The sequence below is a fragment of the Macrobrachium nipponense genome, chromosome 26 (assembly GCF_015104395.2).
Source record: "Macrobrachium nipponense isolate FS-2020 chromosome 26, ASM1510439v2, whole genome shotgun sequence".
Lineage (NCBI taxonomy): Eukaryota > Metazoa > Arthropoda > Malacostraca > Decapoda > Palaemonidae > Macrobrachium > Macrobrachium nipponense.
In genome coordinates this window covers 44,908,015-44,935,205 of record NC_087215.1, presented here as the reverse complement: position 1 = coordinate 44,935,205, position 27,191 = coordinate 44,908,015, and the positions used below count along the sequence as shown (strand labels likewise).

Sequence of the window (27,191 nt, the reverse complement as noted above, 5' to 3'; positions counted from 1 at the left end):
GGTGGTTCGAAAGTATCCGAAGAGAGAAACTGGAGGACCACATCTAGGTTCCAACTTGGAGTGATAAAGGATTTAGACTTTGTAGTACCAAAGGATCTTATCAAATCATGGAGATCCTTATTGTCTTCTATGTTAAGGCCCCTGTTTCTAAATACAGCCGAGAGCATACTTCTATAACCTTTTATGGTAGAAACAGCTAAACGTGATTCCTCTCTAAGGAAGATAAGGAAATCAGCAATTTCGGTCACAGAGGTATTGGAAGAGGACAGCTTCTTCGACCTACACCATCTACGGAAGACTTCCCACTTCGATTGATAGACCCGCAGAGTAGAGGACCTGCGGGCTCTGGCAATTGCGCTTGCAAGCTTTTCTTTTCCGCGGAAAAGCCTCTCGCTCTGACAAGTCTTTCAATAGTCGAAAGGCAGTCAGGGAGAGAGCGTGGATGTTTCCGTGATATCTCTCGAAGTGGGGTTGTTTGAGCAGATCTGTCCTCATGGGAAGAGATCTGGGGAAGTCCACCGTCCATTCCAGTACCTCTGTGAACCAATCTCGAGCGGGCCAATATGGGGCGATTAGAGTCAGTTTCGTCGCCTCCGAGGAACGGAACTTTCTTAACACTTCCCCCAGAATCTTGAACGGGGGAAAAGCATAGGCATCTATGCCCGACCAGTCCATGAGAAAAGCATCTATCGCTATTGCTCTTGGATCTTCTACAATGGAGCAAAAGTTTTCTATCCTTCTGGAGAGAAACGTGGCAAACAGGTCTATCTGAGGCTTCCCCCAGAGAGACCAGAGCTTTCGGCAGACTTCGGAGTGTAGGGTCCACTCTGTTGGAAGGACCTGGTTCTTCCTGCTGAGTCTGTCTGCTCTGACATTTTTTGTCCCTTGTACAAACCTTGTCAGCAATACAGTGCCTCGTTCCTCTGCTCATATCAAGAGGTCTCTCGCTATCTTGTATAGTGTAAGCGAGTGAGTCCCCCCCTGTTTTCGGATGTAAGCTAGAGCCGTGGTATTGTCCGAATTTACCTGGACTACCACGCCTCTGACCTCCGACTCGAAGTACTTCAAGGCTAGATGAACTGCCATAAGTTCTTTTACATTTATATGCCAGGACACCTGTTCTCCTGTCCAGGTTCCTGACACTTCCTTCTTTCCTAGAGTTGCTCCCCATCCCGTTTCCGAGGTGTCGGAAAACAACACTAGGAGAGGGTTCCGAATCGCAAGGGATATGCCTTCGTTCTTCTGAAGCGGGGTAAACCACCACCTCAGGTCTAATTTTATTTCTTGAAGAATGGGAAACTGATCCAAAAGATCCCCTTTCTTTCTGTCCCACATTCTTTGCAGGTAAAATTGCAGAGGTCTCAGATTGAGCCTCCCTAGGGAAACGAACTGCTCCAGCGACGAAAGGGTGCCCAGAAAACTTAACCATTCCCTCGCTGAGCTTCGTTCTTTCCCTAAGAAGTTTGATACTTTCTCCAAGCCTCGAGCAATTCTGTCTTGCGATGGAAATGCTCGAAAACCCCGAGAATCCATCTGAATCCCCAGATAGACAATGTCTTGGCTGGGGACCATCTGAGACTTCTAAGGTTCACGAGCAGTCCGAGTGAGCGAACGAGATTCAACGTCGTTTCTACGTCCTCCAAACATTGTTCTTTTGACTTGGCCCTTATTAGCCAGTCGTCCAGATAGAGGGATATGTTCACCCCCTCCAGATGAAGCCACCGTGCTACGTTCCTCATCAGGTTGGTGAACACTTGAGGAGCCGTAGACAGGCCGAAGCACATGGCCCTGAATTGAAAGACCCTTCCCTGCATCATGAATCGTAGATATTTCCTCGATGACGGATGAAGAGGGACGTGAAAATATGCGTCTTGTAGATCCAAGGAGGCCATCCAATCTCCTGGACGCAGAGCCGCTAGCACCGATTTGGATGTTTCCATACAGAACTTCTGTTTCTCTACAAATCGGTTCAGTGCGCTCACATCCAGGACAGGTCTCCACCCTCCCGAGGCTTGCGCTCACATCCAGGACAGGTCTCCACCCTCCCGAGGCTTTCGGAACTAGGAACAGTCGATTGTAAAAGCCCTGAGAGTGTGGATCCGGTACTAATTCTATGGCCTCCTTGTCCAACATTTGTTCTACTAATTGCAGAAGGATCTTCCTCTTGACAGGGTCCGCGTACTTCGCCGACAGTTCTCTCGGAATAGACGTCAAGGGAGGTCTGTCCCTGAAGGGGATGAGATATCATCTCCTCACAATTGAGAGGGACCAGTTGTCCGCCCCTCTCAACGTCCATTCTTCTGCAAAATTCAGTAGTCTGGCACCTACTGGTGTTTGGAGGACTTGAGGGTCATTTGCTTTTCTTGGTAGGTCTAAAGGCAGAAGCACTACCTCTTCTTTCTGCTCCTCTCTTCTTAAAGGAGGATCTCGAAGATGAACTCCCTCGAAAGGGCGGCTTCGGGACCCGTGTCTCCCCATTCGTGGCAGGAACAGCTGTCCTCGGCCTTTTGGTTGATTGAACCAGAAGGTCCGGTGTCGCCTTCTCGGTAATTGAGTGAGAAATATCTTTCACTAACTGAGAGGGGAAAAGCTGGTTAGACAGAGGAGCGTACAGAAGGGACGACCTCTGTGCCGGAGAGACAGCTTTCGTAAGAAAAGAACTGAATACAGTTCTCTTCCTAAGTATTCCCGCCCCGAAAAGGGAGGCCACTTCTCCCGATCCGTCTTGCACTGCTTTATCCATACAAGTCAAAATACTATTAAGGATATCGGGGCTCAGTTGTTCATTGTCTTGTGTCCTATTGGCCATCACCCCAAGGGACCAGTCCAGAAAGTTGAAAACTTCCAAGACATGGAACAATCCCTTGAGGAGATGGTCCATTTCAGACATTCCCCAAGTTGTCTTGGCTGAAGAAAGAGAGTGTCTCCTTGACGCGTCCACCAGCGTTGAGAAATCTGCCTCTGCAGTAGCTGGGAGGGCGAGTCCCATTGCTTCGCCTGTCTCATACCAGATACCCCTCCTCCCAGAAAGTCTGGAGGGAGGGCAGGTAAAGACAGTCTTTCCCGCCTCCTTCTTGGAGTTAAGCCAATTTCCAAAAGACTGCAAAGCCTTCTTCATGGAAATTGTCGGCCGCATCTTCAAGAAGGAGGACGACTTTGCGGTTTTCGCGCTCGTGAACAGCGACCGAGGAGGAGGAGGAGCGGCAGGACTCAATGAATCTCCAAATTCTTGGAGTAAAAGCGCAGCCAATGCTTTGTAGTCTGATAGTCCCGCCGCTTTTTGATCTTCGGTGTCAGAGACATCTTCTAATGCAAGTTCCACCGGAGAATCATTATTAGCCGAGGGAGAACGTCTCTTCTCGCAAGGTGAAGGACTCTTCGCAGGATCAACTCCCTCCCGACAAGGTCGACGGCCGCCTGTGCGACATTTTGCATTCTTCTCAGGAGACAGCTGTGCTTGTGGCAGATTTTCACCAGAAACGGACATATCATGAACAGGACGACGGCCGCCTGTGCGACGTCTTTCGTCTCTGTCCAGAGAAATCCGTTCCTGGTCCAAATCATAAAGAGATGCTTCCTGGTTGATTTCTCCGTATTGTTCTTTTGAAGAAAATCTTTCAATGCGCTTGGACGTATCTGTCCGTCTCGGACTGTGTTGTCTGTCCGAGCTGTCCACATATGGAACTTGGCGCTTGGCTGGTGTCATTCCAGTACGACACTTCTGCCTGTCCGTCTTGTCCGCTTCTGGCTCCTGGCGCCCGGACGGAGTTGCCTGCGCACGACGTTTTGTCCTATCCAGGCTGTCCGCCTTGCCACGGCTGTCTGCAGTAGGCACGAATCGCTTGAACATAGTTGTCCGCATAGGACATATCTGCCTGTCCGGGCTGTCCGCTTCTGGCGAATGGTGTCTGGTTGGCGCCGTCCGCGTAGGACACTTTTTCCCGTCCGAGTAGTCCAATTCTGGCGCCGAGCGCCTGGGTGGTTCTGTCCGACTCGGACACTCTTCGTCATTGTCCGTATGTTGCGTCTCAATTCTATGAGTTTTCATCCTTCTTTCTTTATTCCTCTCTGTACTCGTACGAGGAGTAGAGGAGATAAGTCTGGAGTCCGGAACGCCCTTCGGACGAGATCTCTTAACCGGAAGAAAATCGTCCTTTTTCCTCGGGAGGTCTTTTCTCTATACTCCTACTCAAGAGGAAATCTGCTCCTGCATTTTAAGTAGGATGTCCGTCGCGGTTTCTTCCTTCTCTTTGTCATGAATAGGAGAATGCGCTCTGGAAGGTGTAGGAGATCGAGATATTGTCCTTTTGGCTCTTTCCTCTCGCAGGGAGAATCGTAGCGTACCTGTAGCATGTGCCGCGAAATTCGAATTTCTGTCGGGGACGACGGAGTCTATAGCTAAGTATATATCTGCCAGGGAAGTTGAATGTATAAAACCTTACTTTTAATGCTTTGGGTGCATTACAAACTATGGAAACTGCATTCTTATTGCATTTTTCATAAAAAAAACTTCAAATATTGATTATTTTGCATTTTTGGAATCATATTTCTTGTGCCAGAGGAGCGTTGTAAGCACCGTAACCCTGGAATGTGTCGTAAACTTGGAAATAATTTCTGATAAATATAATTGAAAAGCGTTGTAACCTCGGAGCGTCGTAAGCTGAACCCATCGTAAGCCGGGGACTGCCTGTATAGCTTTAAATATCTTTTATCGGAGATATCAACTGCATACTTCACAACTCTGGGAACCCAAATCTGTGGTGTCATGATTTATGCACGAAACTCAACTTCATCAAACGGAGTTAAATCCGTACTGGTAATCATTTGGATTGTTACCTTGTGTGATGTCATTCCCCCCTCAAGTGGGCAGGGCTTAGGTGGGCTCTGCTATATTTTCTATTTTACTGATCATTTGCAATATTCCTCATATAAGATTTTTGTTTGAAAAATGTGTTGACCAACAAAATCTTCTGTATAATTTACATTAAGGTGCAATTTTTGTGAGTAATACTTCTAAGATAAAAGAAGTGTATCATTATTTCATGTAATCCTTTCTGACTTGATACAACTATAGACCTAAAAAGATGTTGAAATTATGATAATTTTGAAAGCAACAACATTCATGATTCTGGCCACAGGGTATACCAATGTGTGGGAGTGAAAACTCTCAGGTGGTACAGTAGCGCACCAATATGTAGGAAATGTGTTAATAACCACTCAACTTTGAACAGCATGAGGATAAATCTACAAGACCTCCACAGATCCCATAAGCTCATCACACAACACTTTCTGTAACTTCCAGACAGTGCATGCTAACTTCTTCAAAACCCAACAATTACAACCCCTTGTGAAATAGCACTGCATAAGAGTACTTACAGTTGCTCACTGTATCACTTGGGCTGGATGGAACTTCATTAGCTGTAATCAAAATTATGTTACATCAGAACTAATCCTCTAAGCATAGTTCAACTAATGAAACCCATAATTTTAAATTTTTTGAATTTTTCCTTTGAATTTTTCCTTAGTTTTAACCGCAAAGTTGATAAGGTAATCTACAAGCTAAGGTAATACAATGAACAAACTGTACTCTCTAGATATTACTGTTACAAATTTTACCATATTAAAGAGACTTATTACAATATTTACCATATTAAATAGACATTACACCAAACATCAAGTTTTTCACATATAAAAATTTATTCATGCCAAACCATCAAATTTATTGTGCCCTCAACTACAGTCTCAAATGTCAACATACATAAAACATCTTTTGCCTTTGTAAGAAAGATGTGAAACAGCAATAAAGGAGGGGCCAGAAGGTAGGCACTCTGTATAAGTTTAATAGGCTTGAATGAAAAAATTATTTATGTATTTGCCAAACCCAAACAATCATATTGTGCTTGAATCATAATTTAGGAAGAAGGGTGGGAAGCTGATAGCATCAGGTCTCTTCACAGGGTGTGATGGACTTAGAAGAGTACACTTTAGATTATACAAATCAGATGCAAAGGATCAGGTAATGCTTTGGGTTACTTTCAGCAATCTACAGCACAGTGAGTAAAACAAGAGGTTTGTACTTAGGAAGTTGTAAGTGTGGGAATTAACTAATCATTCAAGTAGGATGTATATGCTCTTGACCCCAGAAGAGCATCTCTTGAAGATGTATGAGGTGTAAATAAATGATGATTAGGATGAGGAAGAGGATGAAAATTGTGCTATATTATCTCCAAGGTAAAAGTTTACAAAAGTAATATGATATAGTAGTTTATAAATGTAAAATGATATGTATAGTACAGTACTGCACTTAAAACAACAGAAATCTGAATGTCCCTTGAAAAAGTCTAGAAAGTAGAGAAGACTGATTTCATGAACAATTGCTCTTACTCAGCTGGCTTCCACTTCTGATTTATCAGCATAAGCATGTAGATGAGGGAGGACTTGCCTTAACAAGAGGGCCATTTCTTGGAAAACTACTACGTCACTACTTCTTACCTGACATGTGGGCAGTACAAACCTGGAATTGTCCTCCTCAAATAGTGACAACATTTTTTTTATAGAAAATATCACATGGCTTACTAATAAAACTTTCACCAGTTAGAGGTCTGTTTGAGGAGGCTGGATTGCTCTTAAACTTTGAAGATATGGGAGGGTTAAAACCTGTCCACTATAGCACTCATCCTTCATTGACTGAGCAAAAATACTTTGTATGTAATAACTTTCTTGATCACCCAGTGTAACATTTTACTTCATGCTATGTTATTGAATTTGGTATAATTTTAAAGCTAAAGATTTGAACTTTATCATGCTAAAAAAAATTTTAAATTGATTTCACAAGTAAAATTTAGCTATAATGAAAACATTTTTGTTACTTTTAAAAAATAATTCTCAATAAACTACAGAATAAAGATATTCAATTTCTGTTTGCACAGTGTCAAAGTATAAAAAATTGTCTTTCCATTATTATTTGAGTCACATGATAAAAAAATGTAAAATACACCTGAGTACAATAAATGTTTATGTCCTGCTTTAAAAACACTTGCCATAAATCTGATAATAAAATGGAATCCACGACAACAAATGTCCATACGTGTCACATTCAGATTTCATTGTGATAACACTTCTCATCATTTATAGTGAACTTCAAAATATTTCAGATGATTACTACAACTGTCATCAAATTCTCAAAAGTTAAAATATATACTCTGGCTTCCTCAAAATGGCAAATGATCCTCTTCAATTTCCTGTAACATGTCTAGGACTTCAATAATGGCTGCTCAGTAATGCTTATTGCTGAAGATGACACCTTCCTCTAACACCAAAAGAAATTAAAAAGTCAGCAGAAGGAGGACAGTGGAATCAACTAGATTAATGTCACCTCTCACTGCACCAATTGCAGATTTTACTCCACTTCAAATGATAAAAATTGTTAATCAGTTAGGCTGGACTGGTAGATGCCGTATTTTAGGAATATTATGGAGCAAGGTTGTTTAAGGAGGCTCCTCTAATGTGGAAAACCTCTTGGACCATCTATCATCAACATGTGAAGATCCACAAATGAATCCTGTCGCAACCAATGGGGTGAGTCAGTCTCACTTTCATGCAGTTGGAGGTACTGAGTTTGACCTATACCTGCCTTACAAGAACAATGGAGGGAGGGCATACATCTCTGAATCACTCCAGGAATGCAGCAGTGCACCAAGTTTCCAAGCCACTGGGTTGCACTAACTGGGTACTGGATTGGGAGCTTGTGGTTTAAGCTTGTGGCAAACAGATCCACTCACAGAATGCCCCCACATATACCAAAATGCCTTGCTGACAAGGCCCTGCTTTAATCAGCTGATATAGTTCACCATGATATTGCAATTTCCTGGAGCAAAAACATATCAAGATCTCAACATTCTTGGTCTTTGCCCTTGTGAAGATCTCAGCTGTTAGATGACAAAAGGTCATACCATGTTTCCCCTTGTTTCTTCTATTAATGGGGGCAAATGCTTAGAAGCTTAGGAAGACACAGATGATACTGATGATGTCATAACTCTGCTGCATTACCATTATGTATTACTAGGCATAATTGGGGACCTTAATTCTCAAACCACAAAACAATTTTATAATGAACTTACTCGCTTCTGTCAAAATCATGTTCTCAAAATTAGCGATGTCATGCTCCTCCCTCCCTCCTATTTATATGTACAAAATACAGTGGATACAATTACAACCTCCTGGTTGGACCCTTGCATCACATCTCCACAACTTTATGATTCTATTATGACCTGCAATATTCGCTACAATCTTGCAACAGGCTATGATCACATCCTATTACAGGTGTCATTCAGTACCCCATCCCTCCCTACCGTGAAACCCGCAACTGACTGCCCACCAGCTGTAAATTGGGATTTTAAAAACCAACTAAAAACCAGATATTTTAGGGCAACCATGGAAACCAAACTGTAGTCAATAGTTCAACTGGCAGATGCCTTACTTTGTACAAACACAAATTGTAGAAATGGCCACCACAGGAGGGATCTGAACGAATTCTATTCGAACATAATTTCTGCTATGCTTGCTTCAGGCAAGGCTACCTTTAGATTTTGCCAGAGTAATTCTTGTAATATACCTGGATGGAATGACTGGGTTAAAGATCTGTATACATATTCATGAGAAATTTTCTTACTGTGGAGGCAAAATGGTAGCCTGAGAGAAGGAGACACTGCATTACTTATGAGACAGGTGAGAGCACAGTTCAAACTTGCTTTTAAGCACTGCAGATTAAATGAAAAACAACTTGGAGCCGATGCAATGTCTAGAAACTTAGAATCCATTGATTATCCTCGTCTTTGGAAAGATATCCAGTCCTTAAATCCCAAAACTAAAAAGCTGTCACAGAGAGTAGGAGAAGCAGTCGGTGATGAGGCTATCGCAAGTATGTGGGGTGATCACTTCAGCAATATCCTGAATTGCATAAACGATCAAAACTCACGAAGGGATGTAGATAACCTCCTTACTGATAAGATTCAATTTCATTTTGCAGATCGTATTACGCCAGGTAACATCAGCAATGCTATAAACAGCCTACCTAATAATAAATTGTCTGGCTACGATGGTGTTCCAGCAGAAGCTTTCAAATTCTACCATCCAATAATTTACATTTTGCTAGCTCCCCTATTCAATGCGTGCATAATTTACTAATCTCTTCCAGACTCCCTACTTTTAGTCCACTTGATACCATTAACCCTTTAGCACCAAAGGGGTATAATAAAAATCATCTCCCGTATGCCAAGGGGGTCTCGGAGTGAGAGCCGAAGCGGAAAAAATATTTTTTTCAAAAACTCACAGCTCGCTTAGTTTTCAAGATTAAGAGTTCATTTTTGGCTCCTTATTTTGTCATTGCCTGAAGTTTAGTATGCAACCATCAGAAATGAAAAAAATATCATTATCACATATAAATAATGCAATATATGATAGCGTGAAAACAAAATTTCATATATAATTGTATTCAAATCGTGCTGTGAGCAAAACAGTTAAAGCTAACGAGTTAATTTTTTTTCGTTGTATTGTACACTAAATTGCGATCATTTTGGTATATAACACATTGTAAAATGCAAAGCAACACAGAGAAAAAATATTATCACAAAATGATGCATGAATTCGTAACGTGCGGAAGTAAAAAAATGTTTTTTTCCAAAATTCACCATAAATCGAAATATTGTTCTAGAGACTTCCAATTTGTTTCAAAATTAAGATAAATGATTGAATATTACTATACTGTACGAGTTTTAGCTAACAATTGCAGTTTTCGACCATTTCGGACGAGTTAAAGTTGACCAAATGTCAAATTTTATACATATATATTTATTTTATGCAAATATTTCGAAAATGAGAAAAGCTACAACCTTCAATTGTTTTTAGTTGTATTCTACATAAAATTGCACACATTTTCATATATAAAACTCTATGAAGCGCCTAATATGAAAAGTAGCAAATATTACAAGAATGCGACTTACGCATTTTGGAGATTTGCGGCGGAGAATCAGCGCGCTGAGGGAAGGAAAGTTTTTTTTTTTTTTAATTCACCATAAATCGAAATATTGAGCTAGAGACTTCGAATTTGTTTCAAAATGAAGATAAATGACTGAATATTACTAGACTGTAAGAATTTTAGCTTACAATTGCGTTTTTCGTGATTTATATGCAAATATTTCGAAAATGAGAAAAGCTACAACCTTCAATTATTTTTTGTTGTATTCGACATGAAATTGCGGACATTTTCATATATAAAACTATGTAACGGCTAGTTTAAAATGGTGCAAACATTACGACAATCGGACAAAAAAATTTCTGATTTTTTCGGAAGTTACTGCGCGGACGTAAGGAAAATTGTGCTAGAGACTTCCAATTTGTTGCAAAATAAAGGTAAATGATTGAATATTACTAGAATGTAAGAGTTTCAGCTTAAAATTCCGTTTTTCGACCATTTCGGTAGAGTCAAAATTGACCGAAGGTTGAAATTTTGTCACTTATTGTAATTTATATAAAAATATTTCAAAACTGATGAAAGCTACAACCATGAGTTGTTTTTAGTTGTATTCTACATGAAATTGCGCACATTTTCATATATAATACTCCATGTAACGGCTAATATAAAATGGTGCAAAAATTATGTCAAAGTGACTAAATAATTTCTGAGATGTGTCGCTGATGTTTTTTAGTGCGAGAAGAAAGAAATTCGCGCTTGCGCGCCTGGGTAACGATCGTAAACAAAACAACGCCTTGATCCGTGAGCTCCCAGCATCCCCCAAGGTGCGTGATTCAAAAGTTTTCGCCTGGTAGGCCTATAAGCATTTTTCCGCAAATTTAAAAAAAAAATTTTATATCGACGTACCACACGTCCAATAGGCACCCAACAGACAATTTATGTCCACGTATAATACGTCCAATCGGCGTTTAAGGGTTAATAACACGTAGGTTGAAGTTTATACTCGAAATTGCCTTTAGCTGGTTAAATATCTAGTTGAAGTGTACTCATACCGCCGGAATTAACTCCGGCAGCATTATCTGACGATACTCATTTAACTTTTCAACTTACAGATGGTCCGATGCCAGGAGGCGGGTTGTCCGGTTGTCCTGTACAAGCCGTATGGGCATGAGGTCTGCCGGTCTCATGCCAACTGCGCCATCCACTTGGAGGGACGCGCGATCTGGCACCCGGAAGCCTGCACGGTGTGTTACGACCTAGTTACGATCGTAACAGACGAGTCGGTAGGTAGCATACTCAACTCATTGTTACCCTGAATTTTATGTTACACATTTAGTTTGGGAAAATTCCCCGGCATTGGGGAACCTAATTTGGTTATTTCTTACAGGTTGATCTGGCGCTCCAGACCTCCTCGATGTTGGCCCTTAAGGCCTGGGTAGGGGGGTTCGGTAGAAACGTGGGAGCCGGCCAACCCTACGTGCTGTCGGAGGAGTTGTGCACCCTCCTCTACCCCAACGCCCCAGTTTCGGCAGCAGTATCGGCGGGAGTAGCGGCTCCCTTCATTGAGCGTATCCGCCAGGAGACCCAAGCCCCCGAGGAGGACCAAGAGGGCTTGTGTGACGTTGTGACGGAGGAGGTGGCGGCCATCAGCCTGCACCGATAGCCTATGGCCACCGAGGAACAGGACATAGGTAGGGAGGTAAGTGAGGCAGGTAGTCGTGGGACTAGTCTTCCTTTCAGTCCAACTCCTTCTTCTCCTCCTTTCTTTCAGGGCTTCCCTATGAAGTCCACTTCCACTTGGAATAGGTTGGGCTCAGTAATCCCCAAGGTAAAAACCTTGAAGACGAAGTAGTACCTGCCAAAGGCGGGTAAACCAGCCAAGCCTTCTCCGACAGACTCCGCCAGGTCGTCATCGGCTCCCAAGCCTTCGACTTCCTCGGCTAGAGCTACTCCCCCACCCAAGGGGTCGAGAGCTAAGTCTTCCAAAGTCAGACCGGCAGAGTCTGGCTTCGACCAAGAGGCTTTCGCTAATCTTCTCATGCAGAAGATGAGCGAAGTAGTGGACTCGAGACTCGAATCGATGTCTACTCAACTCGCCTCAGGTCTAGAGACTTCGGGTCAGTCCATCATGTCTCTGACCCAGAGGTTACAGGCCCAGGAGGAATTGGTGACCGGATTCCTCCACTCTGGAAACACACCGCAGTCCTTTGCGGTGCTGGATGTGTCTAAGCTTCCGCCATTCGAGAATAGCAACCTGTGGCAGTTGGCTCTGCATGCCCGTTTTCAGAAGGCAAGCTTACAATTGAAGGTTGCAGAACTCGACCTGCTTCCCGGGCTACGCTAGACTAGCCAAGGAAGCGTTGGTCAGGGTAGACAAGGTCCCGAAAGAGACGGTTATCTACCCTAGGGATCAGGCTCAGTCGGCATGGGTCCGCACCCTCCCGGAATGGGAATGTGTCAACACCAAGTTGACACCCCACAAAGGTTGCTATACCATGTTTGTAGCGCTGGAGGACGTTCCGACTCCTTGCACATCAAAGATTGCAGAATTGACACTGCAAGCTGGAACGGAGGACAAACCTATGCCTCACTTGAAAGAGACGGAGGCTACCTCTTTGCTCTTTCCCGGAGACCTAGAGTGTTGGGCTGGCACTCCGGCAACGTTCACGGTGGGCAAACTCGACCCGGAGTGTGCCTCCACACAATTCAGTGAACGTTTGCCTAGAATTCCGGACCTCATGGTTAAGGCGGAATTCGAAGCAAGATGCAGGCTGAGCAAGTCAATTAACTTAGTCACCACTGCAGAGTTGACGGCTACGGTCTTTGCAGATGAGCCTCTATTCCGGGTCCTGACAAAGTCGCTATTACAGGCCTTTCAGTTGGACCTGTATGATTTTATAGTGGCTAGACAAGCTTGCAGGAAGCATGTCTTTGCTAATGCTTCCATCAGGCATGAGCCGAACAGGCTCATAAATGCGTCGATCTGGGGTGCCAACCTCTTTCCTGAGGACATGGTTAACAGCGTCCTCAGCGAGGCAGCTAGAGCTAACCAGAACCTTCGTGTCCGTTGGGGACTTCCCTTCAAAAGGAAGTTCGAGACCCCCGGACCATAATCGAAAGGTAGGAAAAGGCCTAGGAAGTATCATGCTTTCCAGACCTCTCAGTCTCAGACAGTAGTGCAAGCAGTTCCTGTCTCCCAGATCAACAAGCCTTCGACATCTAAGGCGCAGCCACAACAACAGTTTGTTCTGCTGCAGAGTCAACCGACTCAACAGCCATCGAGTTCGGCCGCCCTTGTAACTTCCCCAGCTTTCAACGCCTCCTTTGAATCACAAGGGGCGTTTCAAGGCTTTAACAGACACGCAAGGAGTAGCAGAGCCAGAGGTGCCTTCCGACAGAGAGCTGGCTCTAGAGGCAGAGGCTTCAGAGGAGGCAGGGGAAGTAAGACTTCAACCAGTCAATGAGGCTCTACAGGTGGGCGGGAGACTGCACCTCTCCCGGGACCATTGGACCTTCAGTTCGTGGGCCCACAGTATTGTATCGAAAGGTCTGGGGTGGAAATGAAAGAAACGGCCTCCTCCATCAGTCAGTTTTCACCAGATTCCAACGACAGACCTTCTAGATTATGCCAAAGACCTTCTCCAAAAGAAGGCAATAAAGAAAGTCAGTCACCTGAAATTTCAAGGACGACTGTTCAGTGTACCAAAGAAGGACTCGGACAAACGAAGTGTGATTCTGGACCTGTCCCGTCTCAACTCATACATTCAATGCGACAAGTTCCGCATGCTGACCGTCTCGCAGGTGCGGACCTTACTTCCCCGTGGGGTCGTCACCACCTCTATCGATCTTACAGACGCTTACTATCATGTACCGATAGCAAGAAACTTCTCTCCATACCTAGGCTTCAAACTAGGAAAACAAGCTTACTCGTTCAGAGTCATGCCATTCGGGATCAACATAGCGCCCAGAATTTTCACCAAACTAGGAGAGACAGTGGCTCAATAGCTAAGAGCTCAAGGGATAATGTTAGCAGCTTACCTAGACAACTGGCTCATTTGGGCAACCAATGACAAGGAATGTCGCAAGGCAACAGCCAAAGTAATAGAATTCCTATAATACCTGGGTTTCCAGATAAACAAGGAAAAGTCCCGTCTCATTCCGGCGTCTCACTTTCAATGGTTGGGAATTCAATGGGACCTAACCATACACAAACTATCTCTCCCGCCAAAGAAGTGCAGAGAGATAGCGAAAGCTACGAGACAATTCCTCAAGAACAAACAGGCTTCTTGTCGTACCCAAGAGAGAATTCTAGGTTCTCTCCAGTTTGCCTCAATAACAGATGTTCCGTTGAAAGCCAGACTGAAGGATATCAATTGGGTTTGGCGGAAAAGAGCCAACAACAAGTTCAGAGACAAAATCTCCTCGATTCCACCGACATTAAAGAAAAGACTCCATCCATGGATGGAAGTCCGGAGTCTCTCCAAATCAGTACCTCTACAATTTCCCCTGCCGTCTTTGATAGTCCACACGGACGCCTCTCTGAGCGGTTGGGGGGGGGCTACTCCCAGTACAAGAAGGTTCAAGGAATGTGGTCGAAAACATTCCGCCAGTTCCACATCAACGTCCTAGAGGCAATGGCCATTTTTCTGACTTTGAAACGACTAGCTCCAGTTAAGAACATTCATGTAAGACTAGTCTCGGACAGCGCAGTGATAGTTCATTGCATAAACAGAGGGGGCTCCAAGTCGAGCCAAATAAATCATGTAATGATTGCCATATTTTCATTTGGCAACGAAAAATCATTGGCACCTGTCAGCCACTCACCTGGCAGGAGTACGGAATGTCATTGCAGACTCACTGTCCAGAACAACTCCCCTGGAGTCGGAGTGGTCCTTGGACACAAAATCATTCTATTGGATTTGCCAACAAATCCCGGGCCTTCAGGTAGACCTGTTCGCCACGGAGTCCAATCACAAACTTCCGTGTTATGTGGCTCCCAATCTGGATACTCTAGCTCACGCCACAGATGCGATGTCCATAGACTGGAACAATTGGCAGAAGATTTACATATTTCCGCCAATAAACCTCTTGTTGAAAGTTCTGCACAAACTCAGATCTTTCAGAGGACAGGTAGCATTGGTAGCACCCAACTGGCCGAAGAGCAATTGGTTTCCTCTTCTACTAGAGTTGAATCTCCGTCCCAGACGGATTCCCAACCCAAAACTGACTCAAACAGTACAAACTCGGACTGTGTCAGCTTCCTCAAGAATTCTGAATGCCCTAACTTTATGGACTTCATGAAGTTTGCGGCACAGAAGGATGCTAGTATTGACCCACTAAACACCCTGTTCATGGAGTCAGACAAAAGAGAATCAACACTCAGGCAGTATAATTCAGCAGTAAGGAAGTTAGCCATCTTTCTAAAAGAATCAGATGTCCAGAAGATGACTACGATCTGGCGATTTCATTTTTTAGAACTCTGTTCGAAAAAGGCCTAGCTGCTAGTACCATTACTATGACTAAATCTGCCTTGAGGAAAATATTTCAGTTTGGCTTTAATATTGATTTAACAGATTCGTACTTCTCGTCTATCCCTAGGGCATGTGCTTGTCTGAGACCGGTAGACCGCCCTCACACGGTCTCCTGGTTTTTAAATGACATACTCAGGTTCGCTTCAGATACTGATAATGAATCATGCTCATATATAACCCTTCTCAGGAAAACAAATTAAAAATAATTTCCTTCTCAGGAAATTATTTTTAATGAGTCTGGCCTCAGGCGCCAGAATATATGAACTGCCGGCTCTCTCTAGAGAACCAAATCATATTGATTTCCTCCCGTCAGGAGAAGTTCTGCTCTCTCCAGATCAGAAATTCTAAGCAAAGAATGAAGACCCACAAAACAGGTGGTCTCCATGGAAGATTGTCCCTCTCCCACAGGACCCATCATTATGTCCTATTATTACATTAAATCTTATCTGGGCAGAACTTCTAAAGTCTTCAGGTCCTCTTTTTATTACAGAGAATGGTGGAGCCATTTCCTTGAAGGGCATCAGACAACAAATTCTTTATTTTATTAAACAAGCCAATCCGGATTCAGTCCCTCATGTCCATGATATCCAGGCAGTGGCTACCTCAGTTAATTATTTTCATCATATGAACTTCGAGGATCTTAAAAAATATATGGGTTGGAAATCCCCAACAATTTAAACGCCACTATCTGAAAACTCTAGAGGCCCTTAAGTATTCGACAGTGGCTGCAGGGTGTCTCCCCTGATACAGCCTATATGTATTCTAAATCTGTATTTTATTATTTTGCTATTAATTATCTTTTGGTACTCCCTCTAACCTACCTGCCTCGCTTGTAATCCCTGCCTTTCTGCCTTTTGTTCCGGACTGGATTGCTCATCAATCCAGTCCTGTACATGTACATACTTCATTAATATGTTTGTTTTTATGTTCATTACCTGTTGCATTTTCCTAGTGATAGTATGGATTTGGTCATATTAGGTGTTTTTCACCATTTGTAATTTGTTATCCTTACCTTGGTTATTAAAACAATAATTTTAAGGAATTTTTATTTTCCTTTCATATACATTTTTGTTTACATTTTATTTCCAAGCTTGTATGGCCAATTCTCTGTTACTATTTCACTGGCCGACACAGGTCGAGCCCAGAAAAGGGATTTTGACAAAGGAAAAATCTATTTCTGGGGGAAGACCCGTGTTGCCCAGTGAACCCATCCCTCTCTTTTTCCTTTTCCCCACCCTTTAGCTTGGGTGCGTATTTCAGGAATGAGGGTTCTTGGCAGAGGTAGTAGTAGCGAGCGGAAGGTAGACGTTGTAACGGCACCTCTCTAGAAGGGGATTTTGAGAGAGGAGACATCTAATTGGCAAAGCATCTGTGGTAGTGGTTTCCACTCACCCCTGTGCTATACCGACACCCTATGAGGGTGAGCGAGCTGGAGATAGTAATTCTGGCATTCCATTTGGCTTTTTTCTCTGGTATATTTAGCATTTATTTATACCTAGAAATGAATGCTATAGGGACATTTCACTGGGCGACACAGGTCTTCCCCAAGAAATAGATTTTTCCTTTGTCAAAATCCCTTTACACAGTAGTATATCATGTTATGCATATTCATTCATTATTCTGATATTACCATAATATAATGCACTATGCAAGCTTAAGATCATTATCTATGTAATTAGGGTTTTTCATTTGCAATGTATGTGCTAAGATCAGTCTTAAGTAATTAAGGCTTTTTATTTCTAATGTATATCTCTTAAAGGCCAGTCTTAAGTAATAAGGGTTTTTCAATTGTAATGTATATGGCTTAAAGGCCACACCACAATTCCTATTGTTCCCACCAATTCCAAACTATCTAACTTCAGCTTTGATATCAAAATAAACAAAATCCAAAACACTTCTTGGGTATATCTTACCAGATGAGCTGTTCACTTTAAACTGTGGGTCATCCTCTAGTAGCTTTCCCATAAGGTCAAAGTATTCCCATTTCCTATTCCTTCGACCAGTTGCATTTATATTTTCCATGATAATTTTGTACCTGTTAAAGAGCATTCAAAATAAGGTATAAATTAAAAAAACAGAATAAACACTTAAACACACCAAAAACAGTGTAATAATGGTATATCGCAGAATGAAAATGTATAAAATGTGCCTTAGGTAGTAATATATCATTCGTATATGTAATTTTTTTATTAAATATGCATGCAACAAATATAATTATAATACAAGTTCTCCTTCATCCCAGTAATTATCAGTCTATTACGGAGAAGAATTAAAGAATGGAGAAGGCAAACTAACTTCATTAGCATCATAAGGTAGTTGAACAAACCACTAAATCACACTGATAAGACTCATGGACTTGAGCAAAATTATTTGTTCGTAGTTGAGATGAAATTGGAAATTTAGATAGAAAGTATCAAATAGAACAATTAGATTAACAAATAACACATGAAACTGCATTTCACAAGATACTAAAAAACAGGTTTTGAAGTAGGAAAACCTATTTTTCGTAGTTGCTGTTGAGTCCTCTGGGAGTTACCACCCCATGGTGTGCCAGCGCTCTCCAGGGTGACTAGACTAATATCAAAGAAGTATCTTTTAGCCTGGTCTTGCAGCGGGGTGTTGTGTCATAATGACAAACACTATGACACGTGATAGAGTTTGATGGACTCAAAGACAAGAGGGTCTATTCTCTCAACTTCAGTGAGGTCGAACCTAGTTTTTCCCATGTCAAAATCTTGAAGTGATTATTGCACATGAGCGTTTGCCATCTTACTTACAACTGGGCAGGTTAAAAGCCATGAACTATTACTCTCTGCTGGTCAATGTAGGATGATCCCTTGCCAAAATACCATTGCTTTTTTGTCAGGAAAGTGGAAGGGTTTTGAGGACTTAACAGTGTCTACCAAAAGGTTTTTGCTATGTCAAAACCTGTTATTTTTATAGAGTGCTTGTTTCATCCTCAAGGAGCTTTACAAGGGAATTGACAGGCGATGAAAGGCTCAAGCTCTCAAAATTTTAATCCCAACAACCCAGAGAAAACTAAAATATTTCTGGTCCGAAGTCAAGCCACAAGTTTTGTTAACAAAAAACAAGGAACTAAACATGAGCTTACGTTTATTGGGTGAACTTCTGTAGTGACTTACCTATGCATGCTGAGTATGGTTGTGGTCTTGTTGCACCTTCCCAAGCAATAGTCAGCATACTTACCAGCTAGGAAGACCCCCTATGGGTTCAGGACTTACCACACCACCTAATGATACACAGTGTAGTCGAATTTGTTCGAGCTCATGGCAGTAATGTTCTAATAATACTATCTCCGATGACCACCCTGTACATTCAGAGAACTCTTTGAGACATTTCTGAAGACCAACAACATACTTACTTTCCTAACGGTGTGCAACCTAGGAAAGGAGTGTGGGTTTGCCTTTTTAATGAGTGACATTTAATCATTCTTAGCCCTTGTAGGGAGAGTGATTTATTCATGCTAGGATGTAAATTGGACCTTCTGGGATGTTTGTCATGACCTCTAGGTAAACCGAATGTTTGTCATGAGCTCTAGGTAAACCTTAAGTGTTTGAACTGGGCATAATGTTTTGTCTGCTAAACTGAGTTTTCTAATAATGATTTCCTTCTTAAAATATTCTCATTCTTGGCCACAAATGCTTGGCCAGGGGACAATAATAATTGATTATCAGCAGTTTGTGTTATATATTGCCTCTGTCTAAGACAACTCAATTCACTAATACAGGCTCCTAATGCTAATGCAATCAGGAAGATTGCCTTTTGTAGCATGCGAGCTGCAGTTGTATTGGGTCCCCTGAATTGAGGGGTAGATAGAAGTCTAAGTACCTTGTTCAGGGACTGAGTACATAATTGGAAGTCCTTTGGGAGCAAGTCTTTGCAGGGCAACAGACCACAGAAGGGAAGTGACAACTTCTATACTGGAGTTTATTAAGAATCCATAAAGCAGGGGTTCTTTTAATGCTGCCTTGTATGCCATGACTGTTGTAACCATAAGACATTTGTATTCAAAAAGGTAGTTAAGAAAATTTGAAACTGTTTCTACAGAAATCTCAGCTGGGTTCTCAGTATGGATATAATCTAACCATTCTTCCATACGGACTGGTATTGCCAGATATATGATGTCTGTAATTTTTGCACTAGTAATGTTGGATGAGTAGCTTTCACGGTAGATAATATTTAAAAAAATCCATATGTGAAGGTCTCAGCTAAGAAAGGAGGATGCGTAACCAACTTTCCCTCCTACTTTCTAGGATAAAACAGCAAACGACAGTGGAATTGATCTTTTCACCCACTGTTGAAGTAATAGGAATCAATGCCTTTTTTGGCCAATTTCGAGCCATTAAGTAAGCTGTTCCTTTGAAGGTTAGGAATTTGTTCAAAACCTTCGAAATCTGGTATAATGGAGGAAAAAATATATCATCCTCCACTTGTTCCAGTCTTGTGGAAAGGCATCTCTTGCTGTTCCTTGACTGTCCAAGTTCAGACACACATATACTTGGAGTCTGGATTCTCATATGTGACAAACACATCCACTTCCAGTTGTGGAAGCATTTTGGCTATTGTTTGAAAAGAGTGGTTGTCTAATGTCCATTCTGTCATTTTCCTTGATTGAAGTCTGCTATTACACTGAGAGACCCTGGGAGGTGACTTTTCAGACAGATACCACTTTTTTACTTGTGCCATCCAAAGGATGACTAGCATTATTATACTGAGAGGAGGTGAGAGTGATTCTGATTTCTTGATGCAGGACACTGCAGTCGTGTTGTCTAGAACCAACAGAATATGTCTCTCATCTTTTTTCTTGTGTATGATAGCCAAAATTTGTTCAAGTTTTTCAACTGCAATCTGAGTATTGAACCTATTACTCATATATTCTAATTACCATCTGGAAACTCTGGGCAGTGCCATGAACCATTTGAGGTTTTTCCTTATTCTGTTCTGAGTTTTGTTGGGGAGAGACAACAGCCCCTGAAGTGTATCCCAACACAGTCCCAGCTACTGAAAGCGTCTGTTGGGCGTGAGGAGGGATTTTTTCCAATTTATTATAAAACCTTTTGAACAATCGTCTATGTAAGCTATTAGTTGTATTCCCTCTTTTCTGAGTTCCTGGAACAACTACATGACTTTGAACCTATACTTATCTTTCCCCATCTGGAATCCTAGGAAAAGGCAGAAGGGAGTGGCAATAGGGACGTGTCAGTATGTATCTTGCAGATCTATAGAAACTGTCAAAAGATTGAACGTACTTGGGCAGTGGTAGTCATCAGAAAGTTTTGGCAAACAATGTGCTTGTTCAATGTTGATAGGTTGAGGATTACTCTTTGTTTGGAGGAATCCTTTTTGGGAACACAAGAAACGCTTGGTGGCGAATATATGCATGTTTCTCTATGGCTCCCTTTAACAGGGCCTTCTGTATGGTATATAATCTCCCTGGGATGGGTCTCGATTTTTGAAGAAACCCTTTAATGTCAAGGGAGGCTGAAACCATTTCCACCCTAGCCTGTTGAGAATAATGGTGTGTCCCCAAGGAGAAGACTTCCATTCCCTGTGGTGCCTTTGAAGCCGACCCCTGACCAAACAATTCCTACTGGTATCCCCCTCTTGCTTACCTTTCCCCTTGATGGACATTCCGGGCATTGCTTTTCCTTTTCCTTTATAAAACAGTTTTGAATCTTGTGAAAAGGATGACCTGGCTAATGTGGTTGTTGTTGTCCCTTTGAGGGGAGTTGTCCCTTCTGACCAACTACCTGTTTATGAGGAACACTTTTGGAGGTAACTGGAGGCTTACAGTCAACCCCCATTATTAGTGGACACATGATTCATGGACTCTCCTATTCACAGATTTTTCTATGGACTGTTTATACCTTTATTCGCAGAAAATTTGCCTATTCGCAGTATTTTTCACTGAGAAATACTCACAAATTACTGTATTTTTATATAATTTTCATGACTAAAAGCACTTTTTGTGATAACACTATTAAAATACTTAGGTATAAGCATTTTTATAGGGGTTATAAATATTTGCAGATTTTAATCATTTGCAAAGGGGGGTAGTACCCATCCCCCATGAAAGGGGGGTCCACTGTATATTTCTGATCAAGCAGGCTGTTTTTGGATTGGGTAAAGGGAAATTTCTGGCTTTTTGAGTCCTGAATTCCCCTTTTCCTAGAAGAGCATACACTGTACAATTTTGTTGGCATGCTTGCTCTTTAAGTTGAGTTACAACAGAATCCTCAAATGGGTTCATAAGTCCAGATGAATGGGGACATAGAATTACATGCCTTGCATGTCTATGGAGACCATGCAGTCCCCTCTGTGGATGGAAGCAAGAATGGAATGATTTGCCTCCCTTCTGAACTTTGTTGTCAAGAAGAAATTCAGCACACTCATGTCTAGCACTGGCCTCCAGCTGCCTGACAACTTCGGGACCACAAAAAGACATCTGTAAAAGCCCTTGGTCTGAGGGTCTTCCACTCTCAAGATAGCTTCCTTTAGAAGAAGAGAAGACACCATGTCTGTCAGTGATGAACACTTCTGTGAGCCGAGTGAGTATGCTGTCAATGCAACGTGCTGCTTGACTAAGGGTGGATAGCCAATGAAAGGAATAGAGTATCCTACTCTATGGACCTCTACCACCCATTGCTCTGCTCCTCTTCTGCTCCACTCTTACCAGGAATGATGGAGCCTAGCACCTACTGCTGCATGGGCTCCACTCTTACCAGGAATGATGGAGCCTGGCACCTACTGCTGCATGGGAAAGACTGTTCTCATTTCCTAGGGGTGGGCTTGGAGGATGATTTCTTGATTGCTTTAGATGGAAAGCTCTCGTCTTGGGTTGCTGTCTCTGTTTTCCACATGAAAATGCAACCGTTGCAAGGGAGAAGCAGACTTAGGTACAAAGGATGGAGTCTCCCTGGAGCGCTTGGAGGATGGCGAGAGCAAATCCTGGGTTGACCACTTTTGCAAGTCGGAGGCAATCTCATTTACAGCATCCTAAGGGAAGAGGGAGTCGCAAACTAAAGGTGAGAAAAGGAGAGCTGATTTTTGGACTAAAGTAACTCCTTTAGCCATGAAGGAGCACCACAGTTCACGCTTCTTAAGGATGCACATTTCTAAGTGGAAGCGATTGGGCGGGAACTGTTGCTAACGCCTCTGTCCAAACAAGAGAGAACTTCTATGAGGTCAAAGGCACAGAAGGAGAACTAGCAGAAGTGTCCTGAATTTTCTTACTAATGGTGCCAACAGACCTGTCCATAAAGCCAACAACTTAGAAAATCTCAAACAGATTTTGAATGAGGTGGTCAAGCTCGGCCGAAGAAAACATCACTTATGCTGCCAAGAACGCCGATTTCCGAGAAGACTTGATAAGTCCTGAGAAGTGCCCTTGGGTGGAGGCAGAAACAACCAAAGAGGCCGACTCCCCAGTGTCATAATATGAATGCCTTCTCTTTCGTCAAGCAATGAGGGAAAGAGAAGGCGGCCTTCCCTTGTGCACTCTTAGCTGCTAACCAACTTCTGACCTCACCCATAGCTTTCTTAGCTGAAAGAGAAAGCACTAACTGAGGAAGATCAAAAGAATCTGAAGAGACTGTGCTCATCTGAAGAATTGTAGCAGGAGAGACAGGAGTAGCTGGCTTGAAAAAGTTGGGATCTTTCCAAGAAAAATACCAAAAGAGCTCCATCCCACAGCAGTTTAGAATCTTCTGTAGCAAGCTTCCTCTTCAGCAGAAGACACAGGAGATGGTCGCACCAACCAAAAGAGGAGACAAAATACATGGAGTCGCAAGAGGCTTAGGTGCAGGTGAGAGAACTGGCGCTGCCACTGGGAGCTCAGGTGGACAAGGTAGATTTGGGGTTACTGGGCACTCCTGCACCTCTGGAGGCTCATGCACCAATGGCTCTGGAGCCGATGGGTGTGCATGCGCCATCGAGGGATCCAGAGTCAAAATACGCTTGGAAACTACACAAATTGGAGCTACGACAGAGGATAAATTGTGCCCTGGCATCACTGGATGCTTGTGAGGTAAATCACTAATCAGAACTTGGCAGCCCAACACACCTGCAGTAAAACGTACACTAACTCGTTCTGGAGAGCAAGAAGTGACAGAAATGGGTACCGATGCAGCTTGAACGGCCACAATGACACAGGGACTGATGGGTGCACTGAGCTTTGACGTTTCCATTTCACAATGGGTCTGGAAAATTCTCTTTCCTTACATTTACCAGGAGAATCTTCCTAAGAAAATTTCTCTGGGTTGTCCCAGAAACTACAATAAGGTTTACCCTCCTTACCATTCCTAGGCGGAACCTGAGGGGTACAAGAGAAGTCCACCGCAGACCTTTTCTGTGGTCTGGAAAATCACCGTTTCTCAAGGCTCAACGCACTTGAGCTCTAAGAAAGACAATGAAAACTGTTCAAGGCGCCTTTTCAATGGCTGTCTTTCGCACTCTGGGAAACACCAACAGGCATGACTAGGGGGCCAACTGCCCTGTTGCAGACCCCACCAACCTCCCTTGGGCTTCCGGTATGACTTCTCCCAGGTGTGGGGGGAGTATGTCAGGGACCTTTCCCAAGGAGAATCGGTGGGACAGACAGCCAGCTCCTCTACTAACACTTTATTTTTCTCTTTATTAAGAAGCATATGCACCGACTCCCCTAACTGAGCCATAGTTAGTGGCTCAAACTTTGCATCAAGACTGGCAATGGCATTTGGATCAGAAACATGTGAACTGGGAACAGGATTAGGTGGAACAGAAGAAAGACTAGGTTTGGGGGAGGGAGGCAAATAGGCACTTCCGAAGAATATTCCTGACTCGCTAATGACTTTTGAGCCTAGCGGTAGCCTTACGTTTTGAATGATAAGATGATGACAACCTCCAATGTCTTTCCTCCCTGCCTACGCACACTCATTCAATGTCAATTCAACAGTCCAAACTTGACCTCAATGTCCAACACAAACAGAATGAGCGTAATGCTTTCCTGAAGTTAGCTGTGTATAGCCTTTGGTGCAATGACAGACACTCAACATACTCAAGTCAGGCATCACTAGATAAAGCTAAAAAAACAGACTAAAAACCCTAAACTGGCCAAAGTACTGTTAATTACACCTAACTAGCTAACAAATGCCGAAAGGGTAAGACAAAAGAATCAAGTACTTCACCGAAGGTGCTGCTAAACACTTGGCAATTGACAAAATCCAAAGTTACAGAAAGCTACAGCTTACAACCTTTGTCAAAAGCCGGTAGAAATAAATTAAGCTTCTTTGCCAAGTTGTTTACCTATGCACCAACACAAAAGAATTGCTATCATGATTTTAAAATTCTAGCTATCAGTACTTAGAAATTCTTAGCTATGTAATTAGTACTTGGTAAGTTACTTGAATAAAACTATCAACTAAGCAGTGAAATGTTAAAATAGAGTTATAAGCGTTTTAGTTTAAGGGGTACTGGGTATTTGGCTAAGTACTTTTAGAGGGGATTTTTGCATTTCCCCAGTAGATTCTGGAACCTATTCCCACGTAAATGTCAGGGAGCACTGTACGTATTTGTGAATTTTTCTGTGACGTATTTATCAATAAATCGTGGAAAAATCAGTAATTCACAGACTTTTTCATGGAAAAAGAATCACTGATTACTGTATTTCTGGGTTCGACCTGTGTTCGCCAGTGAAAAGGATCCTGCTGCTCACTTTTCTAGTATAAATAGGTTCTAAATACTATACCAGAGAAAAAAGCTAGCATGGTATGCTGAGGGTACTACCCTCACGCGAGCACCCTAAGGGCGTCGGGTATAAAGTACAAGGCGAGTGGAAGCCACTATTCACAGGTCTTCTGCCAATTAGAGGTTTCCTTTCCAAAATCCCTCTCATGGGGGAGCCGTCATAGCGGTTACTACCTCCCCCTCGCTACTGCTACTACTACCCGACCCGAGCGCCATCTGCAATCCTGTTTTAGAACTGGTGAACCAACGACGCATTTTTTCTTGCTCTTGGTTAATCGTGCTTTAAGTGGTTATTTAGAGATGTCTTCTTCAGAGATGACTCCTGCACCAAAGTTGAGTACCCCAATTTCCGTTTTTCGTAATTTATAAGGTTGCGGGACTTCCCAAATTAGCCTTCGGCCCCGTAGAAAGTGTTGCGGGGAAGTCGGCGTCCCCACCATTTTGTGAGCATGAACAAGAACGCATGGGAATTAGGTACGCATGTTTTAGCCAAAATAGGAATAAATCAGAGATATTATTGCATTAAATGTACCTAATTCATGTGTTCACCTGTTATTATTAGAAATTAAGTCGTAGAAGTGCCGAACACGCTCATGACATACCCTGGGGTAAGTCTGGGGGCTAGACAGAGGGCGTTCAGAGTATGTTACCCGTTCCCCCCTCCAGCTCATGAGCGTGTCCGAGTAATCCTGACATAATAGATTATCATGTTTAATAGGCTATGAGCAGTCTATTATTTAGTAGGAGAGAGAGAGAGAGAGAGTAATAATAATAATTAAGGATGACCGCTAGGGGCGCTGCTGTCCGTGGCGTCCCCTAGTAGTAGTAGTAGCGGCCGCATCGCCCGTTGGTATCAGCTCTCTCTTGTGGGGATTCTGATTGGAAGGTCTAATTGGTGAATGTCTCGTGGTAGTGTTCCCACTCGCCCCTATTCTCATACCGACACTTCTTTTAAAGAGTGAGCGAGTCAGTTTTACTGACATTTTCTTAATTTTGTTTTTCTCTGGTAATTTTAGATTAATTTTACCTAGAAAGAATGATATTAGGGATCCTTTCATAGGGCGACACGAGCCAATCACCCAGAAATAGATTTTTCCTTCGTCAAAATCCCTTTAGTAGGAGAGAGAGAGAGAGAGAGTTGGAAACTCTTTCTCTCTCCCCAACATAATTTTGCATGAATTATTATTTACAAAATAAATAGATACAAATATTTCTATTCATTAATTCACTGAAGAGGTGGAAGAGTTGCCACCCATCAGTTCAGCCCAAGTAGTTTAATAAGGTAGGCTAACTGTCCTTAACCGTTAACCTTATGCCTCTTCCCCTGACATAGTTAAAAACTCCTCAGGGGGGATATCAATGATAAGGGAGCCCCCTCTCTTTTCATTTTGCGGGTTCTATCCTCCTGGCCAGTCTGAATCGAATAAATTCGAGTTTGGTAGGTTTAGTTGAGGGCTACTGTCCGCATAACGATATCCTAGAGGAGATTTAGCCTAACATTCCGAGTCGCTAACGATCTCGGTTAGTCAGTCTACCCCCCCCACCAGCTACTAGGCTCGGCCCAGCCGAACCATTGTAACTCATGGTACTAGTACTCTTAGTGAGGAACGGCCGCTAGAGTTTCACATAAGTGGAAGGAGGGAGAAGACTGTGTGTGCGTGTGTGTGTGTGGGGGGGGGGGGGGGGGATGGGTACTAAAGTTCCGAGCTTATAGTCCCCCGGCCCCGCCGGATGATGGACATAGCTTCGGGTAGTACATATGTTGCTCCGCCGCTCTGTTGTCTCTTTCTCCGGCACCCCCCTAACCGTGGAATTGGGGCAGGAGCCTTGCTCCCACCCCCTCAGTAGAGGTAGGCAACGCCAGATATGAATTCTTCCGGTCCGGCCAGCCACACAGAGTTGAGGTCTGTCCTCCTCCTAGTCCGGCGGATATCGGATCTCAA

General features: G+C 43.0%; 1 protein-coding gene across 9 annotated transcripts in view; it reads right to left on the bottom strand.

The window, feature by feature from the left end:
• The window catches only part of LOC135200242 (uncharacterized), a gene marked incomplete at its 3' end in the record, with an annotated part of 370,718 nt that overhangs the window by 132,523 nt on the left and 211,004 nt on the right, over positions 1 to 27,191 (bottom strand). For 7 of the 9 annotated variants that reach the window (XM_064228699.1, XM_064228698.1, XM_064228697.1 and 4 more), the window contains 2 exon segments: positions 5,377 to 5,418; positions 17,418 to 17,539. In XM_064228699.1, the coding sequence (XP_064084769.1) occupies positions 5,377 to 5,418; positions 17,418 to 17,539 (164 nt within the window). 9 annotated transcript variants of the gene reach the window in all.